This window comes from Netta rufina (assembly GCF_964035555.1).
Source record: "Netta rufina genome assembly, chromosome: 16".
NCBI lineage: Eukaryota > Metazoa > Chordata > Aves > Anseriformes > Anatidae > Netta > Netta rufina.
In genome coordinates this window covers 2559199-2575403 of record NC_140140.1, presented here as the reverse complement: position 1 = coordinate 2575403, position 16205 = coordinate 2559199, and the positions used below count along the sequence as shown (strand labels likewise).

General features: G+C 56.4%; 1 protein-coding gene across 3 annotated transcripts in view; it reads left to right on the top strand.

The window, feature by feature from the left end:
- The first annotated feature begins 11438 nt into the window (after window positions 1–11438).
- ADA (adenosine deaminase) overlaps window positions 11439–16205 on the top strand; it is a 32361-nt gene continuing 27594 nt past the window's right edge. For all 3 annotated transcript variants that reach the window (XR_014618910.1, XM_084296945.1, XM_084296944.1), the window contains exon 1: window positions 11439–11536. Coding sequence is in view for 2 of the 3 variants with exons in the window: in XM_084296945.1 (XP_084153071.1) it covers window positions 11501–11536 (36 nt within the window). In the remaining variant the exon portion in view is untranslated. The remainder of the gene's footprint in view (window positions 11537–16205) is intronic.

Below are 16205 nucleotides of genomic sequence, written 5' to 3'. Positions count from 1 at the left end.
GGAGATGAAGAACGACAGGGCTGGGAGCTCCCCAGGGACTGCTGGAGCAGGAGGAGCGGGAAGATGGACATTTCAGCAGCCCACGCTGCTCTGCGGATCTGAGCTGCTGCTGCACGGTGGCATCTCCACCTCCTGGGGTGGAACCTTCACCTTCTGGGGTGACATCCCCATCTTCTGGGGTGTTCTCTCCACCTTCTGGGGTGTCCTCTCCATCTCCTGGGGTGTCTTCTCCACCTTCTTTGGTGACATCTCCACCTTCAGCCAGCAGGGTGAGGCTGCAAGGCACGGCCACCACCTGCCTTGCCCTGATGGTACTCCCATGAGATGCTGGCTTAACAAACTCCCCATTAATTAACAGTTATTTAACTCTTTATTTAACAGTTATTTAACTCTTATTTAACAGTTCTTTGCTGGCTCTCACCATGCTAGCCCTGCCCTCTGGCCAACAAAACTCCGTGCTGTGCCACGGAAAGAGGTCCCTGCAGGTTCCCTGTGTCTCGGTGGTGAGGGGAGGCTGCTCTGGAAGGTTTTGCTCTTCTGCATGGGGCACTTTGTGGTGACCACAGGAAAGCAAAGCAGCTCCCTGTGACTCTGGGGGATGTGTCGGGTTCTGTCTACTTCTGAGCCGGACCCTTTCGCCACAGGTTGCTTTTTTTGCTTGTTTAACTGGGCTGGTTCTGGTTCTTCCATGCAGATCGGCTCCTCCCTGCCTCCAGCTGTGCCCCTGAGCTCTGCTCCCCCAGGGCTGCTGCTGGAGAGCTCCAGGAGGGGGCTCGGGCAGCCTGGGGTGAGGGGAGCCCACAGAGCACCGCTGTCAGACCCAGCACCCTGTCAGACCCAGCACCCTGCCCCACCAAGCGTCACCACCCTGCTGAGCACCAGCACCCCACCCAGCTGGCCGCAGCACCCCAGCCACACTGGAAACTGGGACGGGATGGGCTGTACCGGGAATTGCAAGGCTTCCTTCCTGGAGTCCTTAAATACAGACTGTTTGAGGCTGAGTTTTCACCTGCAGCAGGGCTTTGGGGGGAAATACAGAAGAGGAGGGTTTGGCTGTGGGGTCTGCCTGCACCCAGCCACACAGGGCTGGCGGTGGTGGCTCCGCTCGTCCTGCTCCAGCCAGGATTCCTCACCCGGTTGGTGTTACCAGAGCCCCAAGGGAGCACCTCAGGAGGCAGCTCCTCTTGTGGACCTGGCTCCAGAAACCACAGTGTAGCAGCAGGGACACAGATCTGCTCTGGCTGGGCAAAGGACAAGTCTTCTGCAGGTGCTGCCAGGCCAGGAGTGCAGGCAGAGCGCTCTGTGCACCCAGACCTCACTCGCAGCCCGGCTGGAGGATGCACTTCAGGTGCTTTTGGCTGCTGTGCACGCTGTCCGTGCTGCGCTTCTGGTGTCTGCTCCCCCAAGCACAGAGCTCCCCAGGCCACAGGGAGAAATCCTGGCCTCCCTCTGCCGGGACGTTGCTGGGAACGCGCAGCACAGCAGGGTTGGGGTTAGGAGCGCCGCTTCCCAGTGGTTCTCAGCACGCTCTGCAGCCACAAGCTGGCTGCAATCAAACCCCAGTTTTCTTTACACCCCCTTGTCCTGCTGAGATGTGGTCTGCCGCCCGCCCGCGCGAAGCCACGCTGCTGCCTGCCCTCCAGAAGCTGTGCTTCGCCTGCCGGGGAATTAAACACAAGCCCTGTGCCGACCGCACTCCTCGAGTGCAGGGCAGCGAGCCGAGGGCTGTCAAAGCTGGGGGAAGCTCCCCCGAGCAGCGTGGCACATGAAGCTGAGCAGCAAGTGCCGTGCTCTGCCATCTCCCCGTGCCTGCTCAGACCTCCTGTTGCTGCTGCTGCCCATCTCCAGTGGGGATGGTTCCCATCACAACAGCTACGTGCCCGTGAGGAGGTGATGGAGCTGCTGGCTGCTGGGACCTGATCACATCGTGCACAGCCTGGTTGTCATCTCCGTACCCACGCATGGCCACGGACACCTGCTCTGAGCCGTTTTTCCCCTCGCAGGACCTTCCCCTCCCTGGGCCAGCCTGCAGGGCGAGAGCCCAGCCTGTCTCCTCCCGCCTCGGAGCGCTGGCCCCTGGAAACATCTGCAAGGAAATAGCTGAAGGTATTGAAAGGGGAGCCAGGAAACGCTCTGAATTTTTTTTCTAAATATAATGACACTAATGCTGTTTGCAGTGTTAAAAATAGAAATCCAGAGAACCTGCCTTTTTCCTGTTTTCTTGGAGCTCTCACTATCCTGCCTGTCTCTGCAGTCTGAGGATCCATGTGAAAATAAACCTAAAAGAAAAGGTCTCAGCAGCAAACAAAGCCACACCACGTGGTTTTGGCTGCAGCTCCAGCTTCCCCAAGCAGGACTGTGCCCGCTGAGCAGCATGGGGAGCTTGGGGCGGTGGGCAAGGGGAGAGGGAGAGGGGCTGGGGGGCTGCGGAGGGACCTGCTGTGGTCCCTCCTGATGTGGTCCTTCATGATGTGGCCCTTCCTGCCACGACCAGCAGAGCTGTGCTCTCCCTGGGGCTGGATGTGCTGGTGCACCATCGCACCTGCGCCCATCCCTCCTACTGGAGACGTTTCCCTGGGTGCTTGGGGTCAGGTAGGAGCCCCCAGGCACATCCCTCCCACACCATGTGTACATTCCAAGGGCTCTCTGCAGCCACCCTTGGGTGCAGAGGTTGCTGCTGGCCTCTTACCACGTCATTTTGCAAGGCCACCTTCAACACCCGCACCACCGAATGCAAGAGGCCTGCGGGTCCAAGCTCACTTTGTCAGCGCTGGGCTGCACCAAGGCACCCGAGAGCTTGAGGGAACGGGACGTGGGAGCCTGCTCCTGCCCTGCACGGGGAAAAGATCACTGCTGGAGCACGGCGATCCATCCAGAAGGCAGTCTGAGAGCAGCAGCATGCCTTTCATCCAGCAGGCAGTGCCGCCCCCAGGGCAGCGCAGTTTCCTGCCCTCTGCAGGTGTTCAGACCAAAAGCTCCACGCTCGTGTTTCAGCAGGGCAGCACAGGCTCTGCGTGTCTTGGATGGAGGCTGCAGGCTGATTTATTGCAGGCTGTGCTCGAGGTGCCTCGGGAGAGCAGGCCCTGGCAGGGGATGAGAGGCGGGCGTGCAGCCGGGTGGATCGCGGCGAGCAAAGGGCGGCGTTGTGGTAGGGCTGCCTGCAGCCGGGAGCAGGATGAATGAGCCCACAGGGCTGGGGCACGTTCCTTGTTCCTCTGCCTTCCCTGCTCCTTCCTCATGTGGTGAAGGGCTGGGCGGGCAGCCCTGGGCTCCTGCTCTGTCCTGGGAAGCCCCGACAGGCCCCGGGTGGGAGCCTCACTGGGAACCCACTCCACCCGCAGCATCCTTCCCCCAAAAGGCTGAGATCCCCATCCTCCATCAGCTCACCTGCCTGACCCCAGGTTGTTCTTCCCAAAGCCCTCGGTTAGGTGGAAATGAGGTGTTTGAGATGTCACCGGGCTATCAGGAGCCCAACTACTGAGCTGCTTCTGTCGCAGACCCTGAGCCCACAGGGGGAACGGGATCCTGTCCCCAGCTGCCCCCTGCACCCAGCCGCAGAATTAACCAGGGCTGGTGGGGGGCTGTTGGTGGACAGAGCAACGGCCGTGGGGACAGACAGCCCACCCTGCCAGCTCCTTCCCAGCACACAGGAGGAGCAGACATCCCTCCGGAGGCCCTTTAAGCACAGCTCGTATATATGGCCACAGCTCGGTTGCTTGTCCCCGGCTGACCCCAGTACCCCAATCCCAGTCCCCCCTGCAGGCTGCCCCCAGCCCCTTGTCAGCTCCGGCCTCTGCCTTCCCTTGGCAGCACCTAGGGGGTCTTGCCAGGGGTTTTGGGGGTGAACGAGGCCAGCACCATCCCTGGGTATTCGCCTTTCCAGCAAAGCCCCCCTGCTGCTGCGGGGGATAAGCACCGCAGCCAGGCTTGCCTCATGCCCGGGGAATGGTTGGAAATGCAGCCAGCCTCGCCAGAGACAGCTGTCGAAAAATTGAGGCTGTTTTCTCCCCAATAATCTGTTTTCAATTTCTTCGGCAGCCCTCTGAGCCAAGAACAGAACAAAACAAGAGCTCCAGGAGATCCTATAGAATATTAATTGGGCTGGGGCCCTGGATTAGGCGAATTAAAGTGTCTCCAGACATTCCCAGCTCGAGGCAGGGAGGATCGCTTTCTCTGCAGACATTCCTTGCTGGAGCAGGAGCCCGTGCCCAGTCTGCCCAGGGCAGCGGCCAGGCAGACCCCGGGTGCCCCCCCCAGCACCATCCCCCATGGGACCGGGCACAGGGATAAGGGGACGAGCCCCCTGCTCCTCTCCTCCCCTTCACCTGCCTTTCTGTCCCTTCCTGCTGCTTCTCCCTGGTGCAGCACCCCACGCAATAACCCCAGTGCCTGGCAGTAATAGTTACATGGGCTGCCCGTGATACAGAGGCTGTTAGTGCCAAGAGATTTTTGGGTAGGAGAGATGATCCCCATGTCTACAGCATCCTCGGGGAATGCTCCTGGCTCCCAGCAGATCAGGTTGACTGGAGAGAGAGGCTGGGGAAGGCACACAGCCCAGACCCGCAGCCCTGTGGACCCCAAACCCCAATATCTGCTGGGTTTGACAGCACGGGGTGACAGAGGCGTCAGCAAATGTGCCCAGATGATGCTACAGGTGTCACTGAGGGCCCTCATGGCCCTGTCCAGCCTCACCTGGGTCCCCACAGCCCAGCCCAGGGGCTCTATTTAAGCTCATCTCAGGAGCTTGCTTTTCTTTTGGGCTGTGCAGGAGGGGTGTGCTGGTCTCCAGCTCAGCCTGGCCTTGGGGATCTTGAGCCTGACCGTAACCTGCTGTCTTCCTGGCACGGTGCTAGCCATGCCCCATCACTCAGGGCCTGCAGATGGACTGCCTGGCTCACCGTGGGACCTGTCACATTGTGGTGATGCTCTGTGCTCTTGGTTGGCCCTGGCTACCACCTCTGGGTTTGGGCACCCATCCATCTGTCTGTCTGGGGATGGAGGTGAAGGTGGGAATGGTGCTGGGCTCTTTAGTTTTGTGCTTCAGGTGGTACTAAAAAAAGCAAGGAGCCCTTGGGGCTCTGGTAGTGCCATGTACAGCCTGAGCTGGGTGCCTGGCTTGGAGCCTGTGATAACCCAGTGCTGCACCCTGCTGTGGTGGGGTTCAGACACGGGGTGCTTCCCCTGGTGCTGGGGTGCCCCCATGCAGTGGCTCCCATATCCTACTGCAGCCCTGCTCCCCTCCAAGGCAGTGCCTGGCCACGGCAGGGCAGGAGGGCGTCACGCTGAGCTGTAGGGTGTCACACAGAGCAATACAAGGTGGGGAAGGAGAGGGGGCTCTAGTTATGAAGGGGAGGCAGTAACTGGGCAGTGCTAATTCCTGCTGGGTAGGCACAGGCCAGGCCCCATCACAGAGCTGCCAGCTGTGCTTCTCTGGCATTGACAGAGGCAGGGCATATCTCTTCAGACACCATCATTTTTATTATTTTTTTTTAGGATTTTGTGGTTTGGGGTGAAGCTCAAACCCATCAGAGGAGGTCCTGTAACAGGCACCTGCCCATATCCTGCCCCACACCTTGCCACCCTCCACCACGCTGTGCAGGGGTTTGGGTGGTATCCTTCACCAAGTGCTCAACCTTAGAGAGAAAAGCAACACATTCTGCAGACCTTGAAGCAGGAGTGTGTTGGTCACAATACTCCAAAGCTGCTATAATTAGCCCACAGGGAGAGGAGGTACCACTCCTGATACCATCCACAAACCAACGTCCAGAGGAGGAAAAGAAGAGAGTGTAGCTCTTAATTTTCTCAAAGATAAGTTTCCAAGGGACAGAGATGATAGCAGTGCAGGGCCTGAATACCAGATTAGGCTCAAGGCCAGCGCTTTATAGCACAGCAAACTGGAGAAAAAAAAAAAAAAGCCTTTAACAAACTCTGACCTGATATGCAGTAGGAGGAAGAATGTGGCATGGATCACATAAAACATGATCACATAAAATATTAACAGCAAGCCAGAAAATATGGTGACTCACAACTAAGTATGTTAATTGTAAGTGTTTTGATCAAATTTACTGTTATCTCAGCCCTTTGAGCCCCACGTTGGGCATCAAAAAGGAGTTAATCCATCCCAGCCAGGCCCAGTACACAGCCCCATCCCAAATGCTGTGAGGGGGGGCTGGGAGCCCAGTTAAACCCCGAGCAGAATTACAAAGTTGATTGCGTGGAGCCCTGGGGAAAAAAATCGGCCTCCATAAAGTGCTCCCTTGACGTGCCTCGGGAGGGCTGAGGGGTTCAGCAGGAGATGGGAGCCCCCGGGTCCTGCCTGCTGGGGACCCTGGGCTTTGGGTTTTGCTGCTGGGGATGCAGCTGCGATGTTACGGAGTGTCTGAGGGGGGCAATGTTACTCCTCTGTGCTCGCTGCTCCGGCCCGACAGAAGCATCCTGGAGGATTTCGGGCTGGGTGAGAGCATTTTCTGTTTTCTATAGCAGGAGTGGGGATTTGTGGTGCTGGCCTCCAGCCCCGCAGGCTGCCGGAGGGGTGCTGTCCTCAGGGCAACTCTGTCCTTTGGTGGCCCTGGTGGCAGGATATGGCCGAGCACTGATAATCCAATTACCTGGCGTGTGCCGGGGTTGCTCAACACGTGCAGATAACCCCGGGCACGCAGGGTCTCCTCTGCTCTGGAGGAGGTTGGCTTGCTGTGGGTGGCTCTCAGGTGTGCACGCAGCAGCCTGGAGAGGTTTTGTGCTGTTCGTGTCACCCTGCCCTGTGCAGGGACTGCAGGTGGTGCTGGGGTGTGAAGCCTGAGCAAGCTCTTTTAGGCCTGGAGTGGTTGGGGAGCGTGGAAGTTCACTCCCAAGGCAGCCCTGGATAATGGGAGGAAGAGCTGTGGGAGCACCATGGGGTTTGGTCTGCAGAGCTTTGCCTACGTGTAAAAGTGCACAAGCCTCAGCTCCCTGGGCCCCATCCTGCAGAGATAAAATCAGCCGTGTGCCTCCTGATCACTTGTTCAGAAATGGGTTTGAATAGCGATGCATTCAGCAGCCACAGCTGGGCTAGCGCTTAGCTGCAGGAGCTGCATTTGAGCTGCTCTGTGACCGCCCTGCTCCTCACAGCATTTCCTAGTGAAGCGTGCAGGGAGGGGACCTGGCTCCCTTCCTCCTGCTCCTCCCTGCGAGCAGGATGGTCCTGGCGTGCTGTGGGGCTGAGTAGGCACCATCCTGGGCACAGTGCTGCTGCTGCTCCTGGGCAGGTTTGGCCCACAGGAGAGCTCTGGTTCTGGAGATGCAGAGAGCCACGGCGCAGACACCCCGGGCTGCAGGCACCGTGTGCTGCTCTCATCTGCAGGTGCTGAGGGCTCCGTGTGATGCAGAGCTGGGGGAGAGCAGGCTGCTGGCCTGGGATAACCTGTGGCTCTGAGCAGGCCTTGGAGGTGTTTCCAGGTCTGAAGCACTGCCAGACCCACACCGCTGCTCCTCTCCTTGGCACAAAGCAGTGACATTGTTTCCCTGCCTTTTCTCTGCTGCCTCTCCCCCAAATCCAGTGTCCTGGCGTCCTGGAGCTGCTTTTTGGCCCAGGAGATGTCCAGGACAGGTCGCAATACCTCAGCATGGCCTGATGCCCAGTGCAAGTTGGCTGTTTTATCCGTAATCCACTTAGAGGATGAGCTCGCAGCTCCCCACGTGGCTCTGCAGGTGTCTGTGCACCCATGGGCTTGTTGTCACCCAGCTGGGCACCCCCTGGTGTCCCTGGGACTGCACCACTGGTACATTAGGGTACCTATCAGTGGCTTGTTTTTTTCACTATGAAAACCAAATTATTTTTTTCAATTCTTAGGCTAGTGATGCATCCCGTGGAGCAAGCATCGTGGCTGCCCTTGGAGCAGCACCAGGCACTTGCCCCCAGCTGGCTGTGCAGCATCTCCTGGGCAAGGCCAGGAGCTTCCAGCCCCAAGGGGTGCTTGGTGGCCCCCCAGAGCCCCTGAGCACATCCCTCTGCTCTCAGCCTTCGGGCTGCTTCTACTCCTCCAAATGTGGTGTGGGAATGAAGTCCCCTTGGGGAAGCAGGGGGCTTTCTTTGCATTTCCCACTAACCGTGCAAGGTCCTGAGGTTTCCCAGCAGGAAACAAGTGGCTCCAGCACAGGGACCAGAGTGTGCTCAGCCTGGGCAGGGGTTTGCCCTGCAGGGGAGCTGCAGGAGTTAAATGATAAATGCTGGTATGAGTGAGGGCTTTGCCTCAAACATTTTTGCAATGGGTGTTTGGGCTGAGAGTTTCCACTCTTGCTGAAGTGTCACATTAATACACAGCATCAGCATTTACAGTCCCTTACTGGTAGAATTTAAACACTTTTCCCTTGCTTGGCCACTTATAATGGGCTGCAGTGTGACATTCTTTGGTGTCTTTTGTTAAAGAACAACAACAAAAGCCCACAAAGGTGTGAAAACAAGTCTTTTTGGATAATCTAAGTCTGGCACAAGCACACTTCCAGTATTTTTGGAAAGCTGTTTGGGGGAAGCAGGTGTCAGCAACCAGCTCCCAGCTGGTCTTCACCTGTGGGAGCAAGAGGAAAGGAGCAGGATTAAACATAGCCCCTAGGAAATAAGTGCTGGAATATCCACCAAGATTATGCTTCCCCCCCTAATTTACTGCCTGGGGTTTTCCTACAATTACAGAGGAGAGTTGAGGGTAGACCAGAGCCGTGGGCAGGCTGTGCAGAGCCTGTTTCTTCCCCCCAGGGACAGCCCCAGTGTGTGCCCAGAGCTCCCCAAGCTGGAGGTGATCCCGTCTCTCTTCCCTCCCTCCGAACTTGGGGCGGTGATGTGAACCAAGCAAGCAAAACCACACTGGGGCCCTTCATCACCTTGGTTTTTGCCCTGACTTGTTTCACTTTCTGTTCTGAATGGGGAGTGTCTGGTGCTGTTCCCCAAAACTGAGCTTAGTGTGGGGACGTCTTCCTTTGTAGGAGGGATTTAAAGGTGTGACTGAAATTGGAGAACAATGGGGACCTGAAGTGTTGGGCTGATAAATGTCCCCTGAGGAAAGCAAGCAGCTACTGGGATCAGGCAGGTCCCTGTCTGTGCCCCCCTGGTGTCACAGTTGGGAAACCAAAAAAACAAAGTTTCCCAGGTGGGAAACCAGCCCCGGCCATGAAGTGGCACAAAGCTTTGTTGTGCTTGAGCCTCCTGGCTGCAGGGGGCTGGGATGTTCTCAGCTGGAAAGCATTCACGTCATATCAGCAGCACTGCGACTGCCTGATTAGGCAGCAGTACAGATCGATGCAGTGAATGAGGGTAATTAAGACCAGCCCAAGGCTCATTTCTAAGGCTCCGGCAGAGCTGGGTGCTCCCAATAACAGTCCTGATGCTGACTCGCCTGGAAAAAGCTGAGTCTGCAGACAGAAGCACTTGCTCAGCAGAAGGAAAACCCCACACCATGCCAGCCCCCAGTCCAGCTCAGCTCCTCTCGCCTTCCTGACCTTTGCTAACAATGTTTCTCCCATCAGAAAATTACCTCCATGCTCTTTTTCCTTGTCATTTCCTTTAACATCAAATAAGGGCTGTAAGTGACCTCTGTCCTCCAGGCACAGGTGGCACAGGCAGCATGGCTGTGCGTGCAGGGGACCAGCAGAGCCCCGTGGGTTCACCCTGGGCCCATTTGTGCTGCGGCTGCTTTGCTGCAGAAGCCTGAGCTCCACGCGTGCGGTGCTGTGTGATGCTCTCCAGGCAAAGCAGATGTTTCCAAGTGGATGCTGAAAAGCCCGTGACCCAGAGATGAAGCAGGCCATGGGAGCTGGAGCTCTAAGGGGCAGTTTGATTTCACCCCCTAATTTTCACATTCAACCATTTAATTTCTGCCCAGAGCCTCTGGGCACACGCAGTAGTTTTACCTGAATTCAACACTCGTAGAGCTTTGGGAGCCTGGAAAATGCCACCTCTTGGTGGCTCCTGAAATCACAAGTTTTAGCACAGAAGATACCCACTGCTCTTTCCCCAGGTTTCCCAGGGCCTGGTGCAGCGTGGCTGCGTCCTGCAGGCTCCTGAAATCCCCGAGCACCGCTGTCCCCATGCCCTGCAGCTGGTGGTCACCTTCCCTGCCAGCTGCTGAGTCTCTGAGGATGCTTTTTGCTATTTAATTTTGGCTTTCATCTGGGCCATACTGATGTGGCAGGTGGTCAGGGCACCTCTGCTAGGTGCTGCTGATGACAAAGAACGTTTTGTTGAGCTTTCCTCCCCAGCCGAGCCTGGTGCCTGGCTCCATCCTCTTCCCACAGGCTCTGCTGCAGTGCGCTTACCTGAATTAGCTTGGGACTGGAGCTGAAAAATGGCCTTTCCCAGTGTCTACATGGCTTTGGGGCAGAAATCCCATCAAAGCCAGGGAAGAGGGACTGGGGATCACCCGTGACGTTTCCCTGTGGAGCGAGATCTGTGCAACGTGTCCCGCTGTGGTGTTGGGAGCACGCAGCCCTCCTCGTCCCCTGTGCAGGGCTGCAGCACTGCTAATCCCCCACAGAGGCTCTCCCAAACACTGTCCCTCTGCTATAAACACAGCTGGGCAAGGAGAAGAGGGAACTTTATTTTCTGTCCATTTGTGGTAGCGCTCACGCTTATGGCTCCAAGTGCTTACATACCACAAAAGTAATAATCATGTTTTACACTGATATAGTGACTTTTGTGCCCAAAGCTCCCCGCAGACCAGCCCCGAGGGCTGGGGACAGCCTCACCTGAGCAGGTGAACTCCAGTGGGGCAGGACCAAACCATGGTCCTTGGTTCAGCAGTGATTTTGGGGACATTGCCTGCCTGCTCAGCACCATCCGGGCAGCTCAGGACCTAGGGGACATTTCCCAGAGGACCAGGGAGGATCACTGCCTTGCAGCTTGGTGTGTGCCGAATGGGTGCTGCTTCGTGGGTGCTCCAGGCGTGCAGCAGCTTTCTTGCTCCTGCACCCTCGGGTGCTCCTCGGGTGCAGCTCGGCTCCCGGGAGGAGCGGGGTTTTCTGCCCCACTGTCCCTCAGTGATGTTGGCTGCCACGGGCATCACCTGGGGGAGAGCAAGGAGGGGGGCAAAGCAGGAAATGTGGCCGGGTGACTAAAAATAAGGAATTAAACTCTGAGCAGGAGTTGTAAAATGGGCCAAAAAAATCCTGAAAAGCCATCAACCAAAACGAGGGAGCAGCCGAGCGGCGCCTTTGTAAGCAGAAGAGGGGGAGTGAGGGCTGAGCACTTTAAAACCGAAGAACAAGGCAGTTCTTTTGGGGCTAAACCCCCACAAACCCGCATCCCCGCAGCGGCTGAGCACCGCAGCCAGGGCAGGCTGCGTGCTCTCGCTTTCTGCCCCCGGTGCAGCCCCGCCCGGGGGGCGCGGGGCCGGGGCGCAGCGGGGCGGGGAGTCCCCGGGGCCCCCCCGGGTTTCTCCCCCCGGTGCTCGGCGCTGCGCGGGGCGGAGCGGGGCGGGGCACGGCCGGGGCAGGCAGCGGAGGCTGAGGAGGCTGAGGAGGCGGTGGAGGCAGCATGGAGCAGCGGCTGCGGGTCTTCGACGGGCCCAAGGTGAGGCGGCTGCGGTGCTGTCGGGCTGGGAGCCGGCTGCGCGCCCTGCTCCGGAGCCGTGCACCGCGCACCGGGACCGGGCACACGGCTGGGAGCCGGCTGGGCGCCGTGCTCCGGGGCTGTGCACCGGCTCCGTGCCCCGTGCCCGTGCCCCGTGCCCCAGGTCCTTGCACTGTGCACCGCGCTGGGAGCCGGGGCGAGCGCCGTGCCGTGCCGTGCCGTGCCGTGCCGTGCCGTGCCGTGCCGTGCCGTGCCGTGCCGTGCCGTGCCACCCGCCTGTGCCGGCCGGGGTCTGTGCGTCCCGGGGCAGGCGAGGCGCTGGGATCCCCGCTGGGCATGGTCTAGGGAGTGGCAAGTCGCTGAGGGGTCCGGCAGCCCCACCGCTTTTTTGTTTTGTTTTGTTTTCTTCTTCTTCTTTCTCTTTCAATCTCTTAAGCGCTCAGTTCTGTTATTCTTAAGATACCACCCCGGTGGTTGCTATCTGAGGGTGCTCCGCTGTTCCAGTCTCACTATTTGCTGTATAAATATCCCCCAGATAGGATCATCCAGTAACGTGTTTCTTAATCGGGTTATAAGAGAGGTGAGAGAAGATGAAGCAGGTGTGTTCAGCAAGAGCCACCCATCTGGTGGCAGAGCACTGCTTTTTCCATGGGAAACCTCTGCTCTTGGGTTGAGGTCTCGGGTAAGCTGGCACATGGGGAAGGGTTTTCTTCTTTGGGTGTCTTTGGGCTCCGTGGTTGTGGGCAGGGGCAGAGGAGACAGAAAGCAGCGTGGGGTCTCCCAGCAGCTCTGGGAGAACGTGAGAGGCAGCAAGCATGTGTGGTTTCCTGGGGAAGAAGACTGCCTTTGAAAACCTCAGAGCGTGGTTTTGAGTGTGTGTGTGTTTGTTTGTTTGTTTTTAATTATTTTTTTTCCTACTGTTTGCATCCCCCACCACCCCTAAATCGTCTATCACTCTGTTTGAGCTTGCACCAGAGCAGCACGGCGTACTTGGAAAAGCCTCCGTGCACACGTCCGACACACGCTGCAGTCGGTTGCTGCCTGAGGTTTCCCTCCCAGGGGAGGAGACCCATCCACCAGCAGGGAAACCTTGATACCGAAATCCAGGGGGCACTGATATCTGTGAGTGGTTAAAGCTCTTCTCAGGCTGCTTCAGTTTTAGGAGACGTTGGCGTTTCATCAGCTCCGCTGAGAACAAAAGCTGTTGGTTTACCCCAGCGGTTTTACATTTTGGTCCAAAAGAAGCAAGTTAAGTTCTTCTTTCAGTCATGTTTCTTCCTGATTTTTCTGTGTGGGGCAGTAGGATGCAGAAGAGAGAGACCTGGGGAAACCACACCATGTTTGTGCGCTAAGGTCAAACTTGTGCTGTCTGCTTGTCGACGGTTACGAGCCCGGATTTCATGAGTCAGGCAGTCCCTTTCAGCCCTGCGAACCTGCTAAGTCAGGACTGGGAAGAAAAAACGAGATCTGAAGTCAGTTAATGAGCCCTGATCACCCCTATTCATCCCCCGGGACCCCCTGCCATTGGGAACAGCCAGTTTTGTGCATTAGGGACGTTTCTGGTAGCCAGGCGAGGGGCCGGGGCTGCCGCCTGCTTTTTGGGAACGCACTGACTCCCAGCCGCTGCGGCAGGCAGGCAGGGAGCTGCTGGGGCTGCTGTGGGGTGACTTTGACCCCTGCTTATCGTAGGCCATAAAAAAGCAGAAGAGACTGAGGACACCAACCATCAGCCTCTTCCCTCTGAGGCCGGGCTCTCTGAACCCCGAGCAGAGCCCGTGTCCGCGCAGGGGGCCGGGGACACGTGGTGCTCATCCTGCAGGTCACCCTGCACCACTTCTGTTGGTCACCTGGGGGCTTTTCCTCTGGCTTGCCGCCAAAATGGGGAGCCTGACACAGCTGAAATCCCAGCCCTAAAAGCCTCTTGCTGTAGCTGTCGGTGTCCCCATCAATGGCCAGCAGAGCCCCAGGTGACCTGACCCAGGAGTCACTTAAGGTGCCAGCTCTGCCATAGGGTCCTGTCCTCCAGCTGCATAAGACAGAGCAGCCTGGCTGTGCTGAGCAGATAGTGCAGGTATTTTGCCTTGGGTGCAAAGCTTAAAATAATAATAATAACTTGCTGGTAATTGCAGGGAGATAGGATCGGTCTTCCAGCACTCCCTGGGTGGGCACCCCTTGCCTTCACACTGCTTTGTGCAAGTGCACAAGGTCTCAGCTGGTTGCCCCAAGGAGGATGACATTTATTTCAGCACAGCCAGCTCAGTAGGGGCTGAGCTGTGGTGCTGGCAGCATCCTGGAGACCCCCGGCTGCATTGGGCTCTGCTGTGCTTTGAGCAGTGCTGTGCATGCTCGTGCTCCGGTACGCAGCGCAGGCACATTCCCTGATAACCCCATCACTGACGGCATTAATTGAGGCTGGTTGGTGCCGCTCGAAGGGCAAGGACTTTGGTTTTATTGCTCTGACGGCTTGCCTCTTCCAGCCCCACATGGCTCAGGCAGGGACAGGGCACTGCTGTCCCTGGGAGGTGACTCAGAGCCCCCTTCTCTTATCAGCATCCTGTGGCTCAGCAGCACCAGGAGCTCCATGCAGGGAGACTGAGTGGCTCATGCCACGAGGGGAGGCACCAAACACCACTCAGCATCCTCCTGGCCAGCCACCAAAGCCACAACACATTGTGTGAATGCTTCCCTAGAAAGCACAAACACCTCTTGCATGGAGCAGCAGGTCGCCTGGGTCTTGCAGTCCAACCCCTTTCTCTTTTAAAGACTCAAACCCCCAGGTTTGTCCACCAGTAGGCATTTAGGGGTTTCATTGGGCTTGGGAATACCGTGTCTCTGCTGCCTTTACATCCCTCCTGGTCCAGCTTCACCTGTTGCTTCCAAAATAGGGGTTTGTGGCAAGGTTATGAAGTTCACAGCTTAGCTCCTGGGAGTGTATCTCCCAGGAAAATAAATAATCTATATTTGGGGGAAAAAAATCTATATTTCAGGAACACAGTTCATTCTTTTTGCAGGGGTTAGCATTCATCTTATCTCTTGTGGAATTTTGATTACTGTTGTTCTCCCTTGCATCTTGACCAGTTAGAGCTGTAATCACTCCGTTATTGAAATCAATAAAGCAAACCTCAGATTATCACCTCTTAATGTGCTGATAAATAATCCTTACCAAAGTCACTTGCTAGGATTTTAAAGTGATGAAACCTCAGGAGCTGCCTGGCTTATCAATTAACATCTGCTAGAAACGGTCAAAATAAAAAGGCAAAGGTTTTACCCCGGCTTTAGGGCTCTTCAGCTTGTGCCCCAACCAGCTGACTGTGGTCATTGTATCAAAACAAAATTAAAGTAAAAGAACAAACACCTGGTACACAAACCCCTCGAGTGCCCCGGGCTGGATGGTGCTTTCCTTGCCACATAGGCAGGCTGAGCAGCGAACTGCTCTGTCGCGGTCCGCTGAGCAAACCACAGAGTAAGAGAGAACTGCTGGGTTGGCTGTAGTTGGAAATGCTTTGAATGTTTACTTATTTTTTTTCCTCCTCATTTTACTAAATTGAAAATAATCCGACTTGGAACGTGTTTGTTTGCAGTACTGTATTCTGGGTTTGAGTTTATTTTGAAGGTTATTAGGCTTGAAATAAAACATGACAATATTTTCAGAAGAGAGAGGTCAAGCCAGAACCCTTAAAGCTTCACTTTGTTTTGCTTAAAGCCACAACATCTTGCTGATAACTGCCCTAGTGTGCCAGGCACTGGGCCTGATCTAAAACTGCTTATTTTTGCATAGAAACAGCAAGCACTGTTTGCTCTCACAGCCTTACTAGGAGTCCTGTGTGTTCAGAGCACATACGTTTGGGCATTTCGTGTCCTTTGAACTCATCACTTGGGCTTTGGACCTCTCTCTAGCAAAACTGGGGGATTTTATTGACTTGCTTGGGTCCTGGACCTAGTGTGGAGATCCCCATTAATGCACATGCCTCAGATCAATCGGAGGGCTCGGGGTGAGATCCGCATGTTTGGGTCTGCCAGCTCTGCCTGGCCTCTGCTCAGGCTGCATCTCCTGGAGCCACAGCTCAGTGAAAACTGTTTCATCTTTATCTGGGCACTGGGCTTAAAGCAAGGTCGTGTCGCCCACTTCCATCTGCAAAAGTCTTAAGCTTTGTTTGCCCAGAGCAAACACAGAAGAAGGGAGCTGGGAGCTGCAGTGGAGCTCTGCAGCCTCCTGCGGACCCAGGGCTGGCAGAGCTCGCGCAGGAGACGGCTGGGGAGCTGAGCCTCATGTTCGCCCTCATGGGCTTGCTTTTAATTCTTTGCCTAAATGTCCCAAGAATCTAAATAGCCCAGGTTAGCTGCCAGCTGCAAGAAATGACCCCTGGGATCAACCCCACAAAGTTTTGGCTTGAGTCCAAGGCTCTTAGCAGTTTGCTTGGGTACCTCCAGGCCCCAAGAAGTGCAAGTTCGTAGAGGACGAGCCTGCTGGTGTCAGAGAGCAGCCTTGCTGCTTTGCAAGCATCTCACCTGCAGCAGGAGGTGGCTCGCGTGGTGAAGGACACCACTAAATTTGTTGTCCCATTGTTGGAAGTGTCACGTTGGGATGTTCTTGTAGGGATCATTCGAGAGATGTTTGGGGTATGCAGACCCCACTGGGTTTGGCTCGCTGGGTTTTCCTATCAGTGCG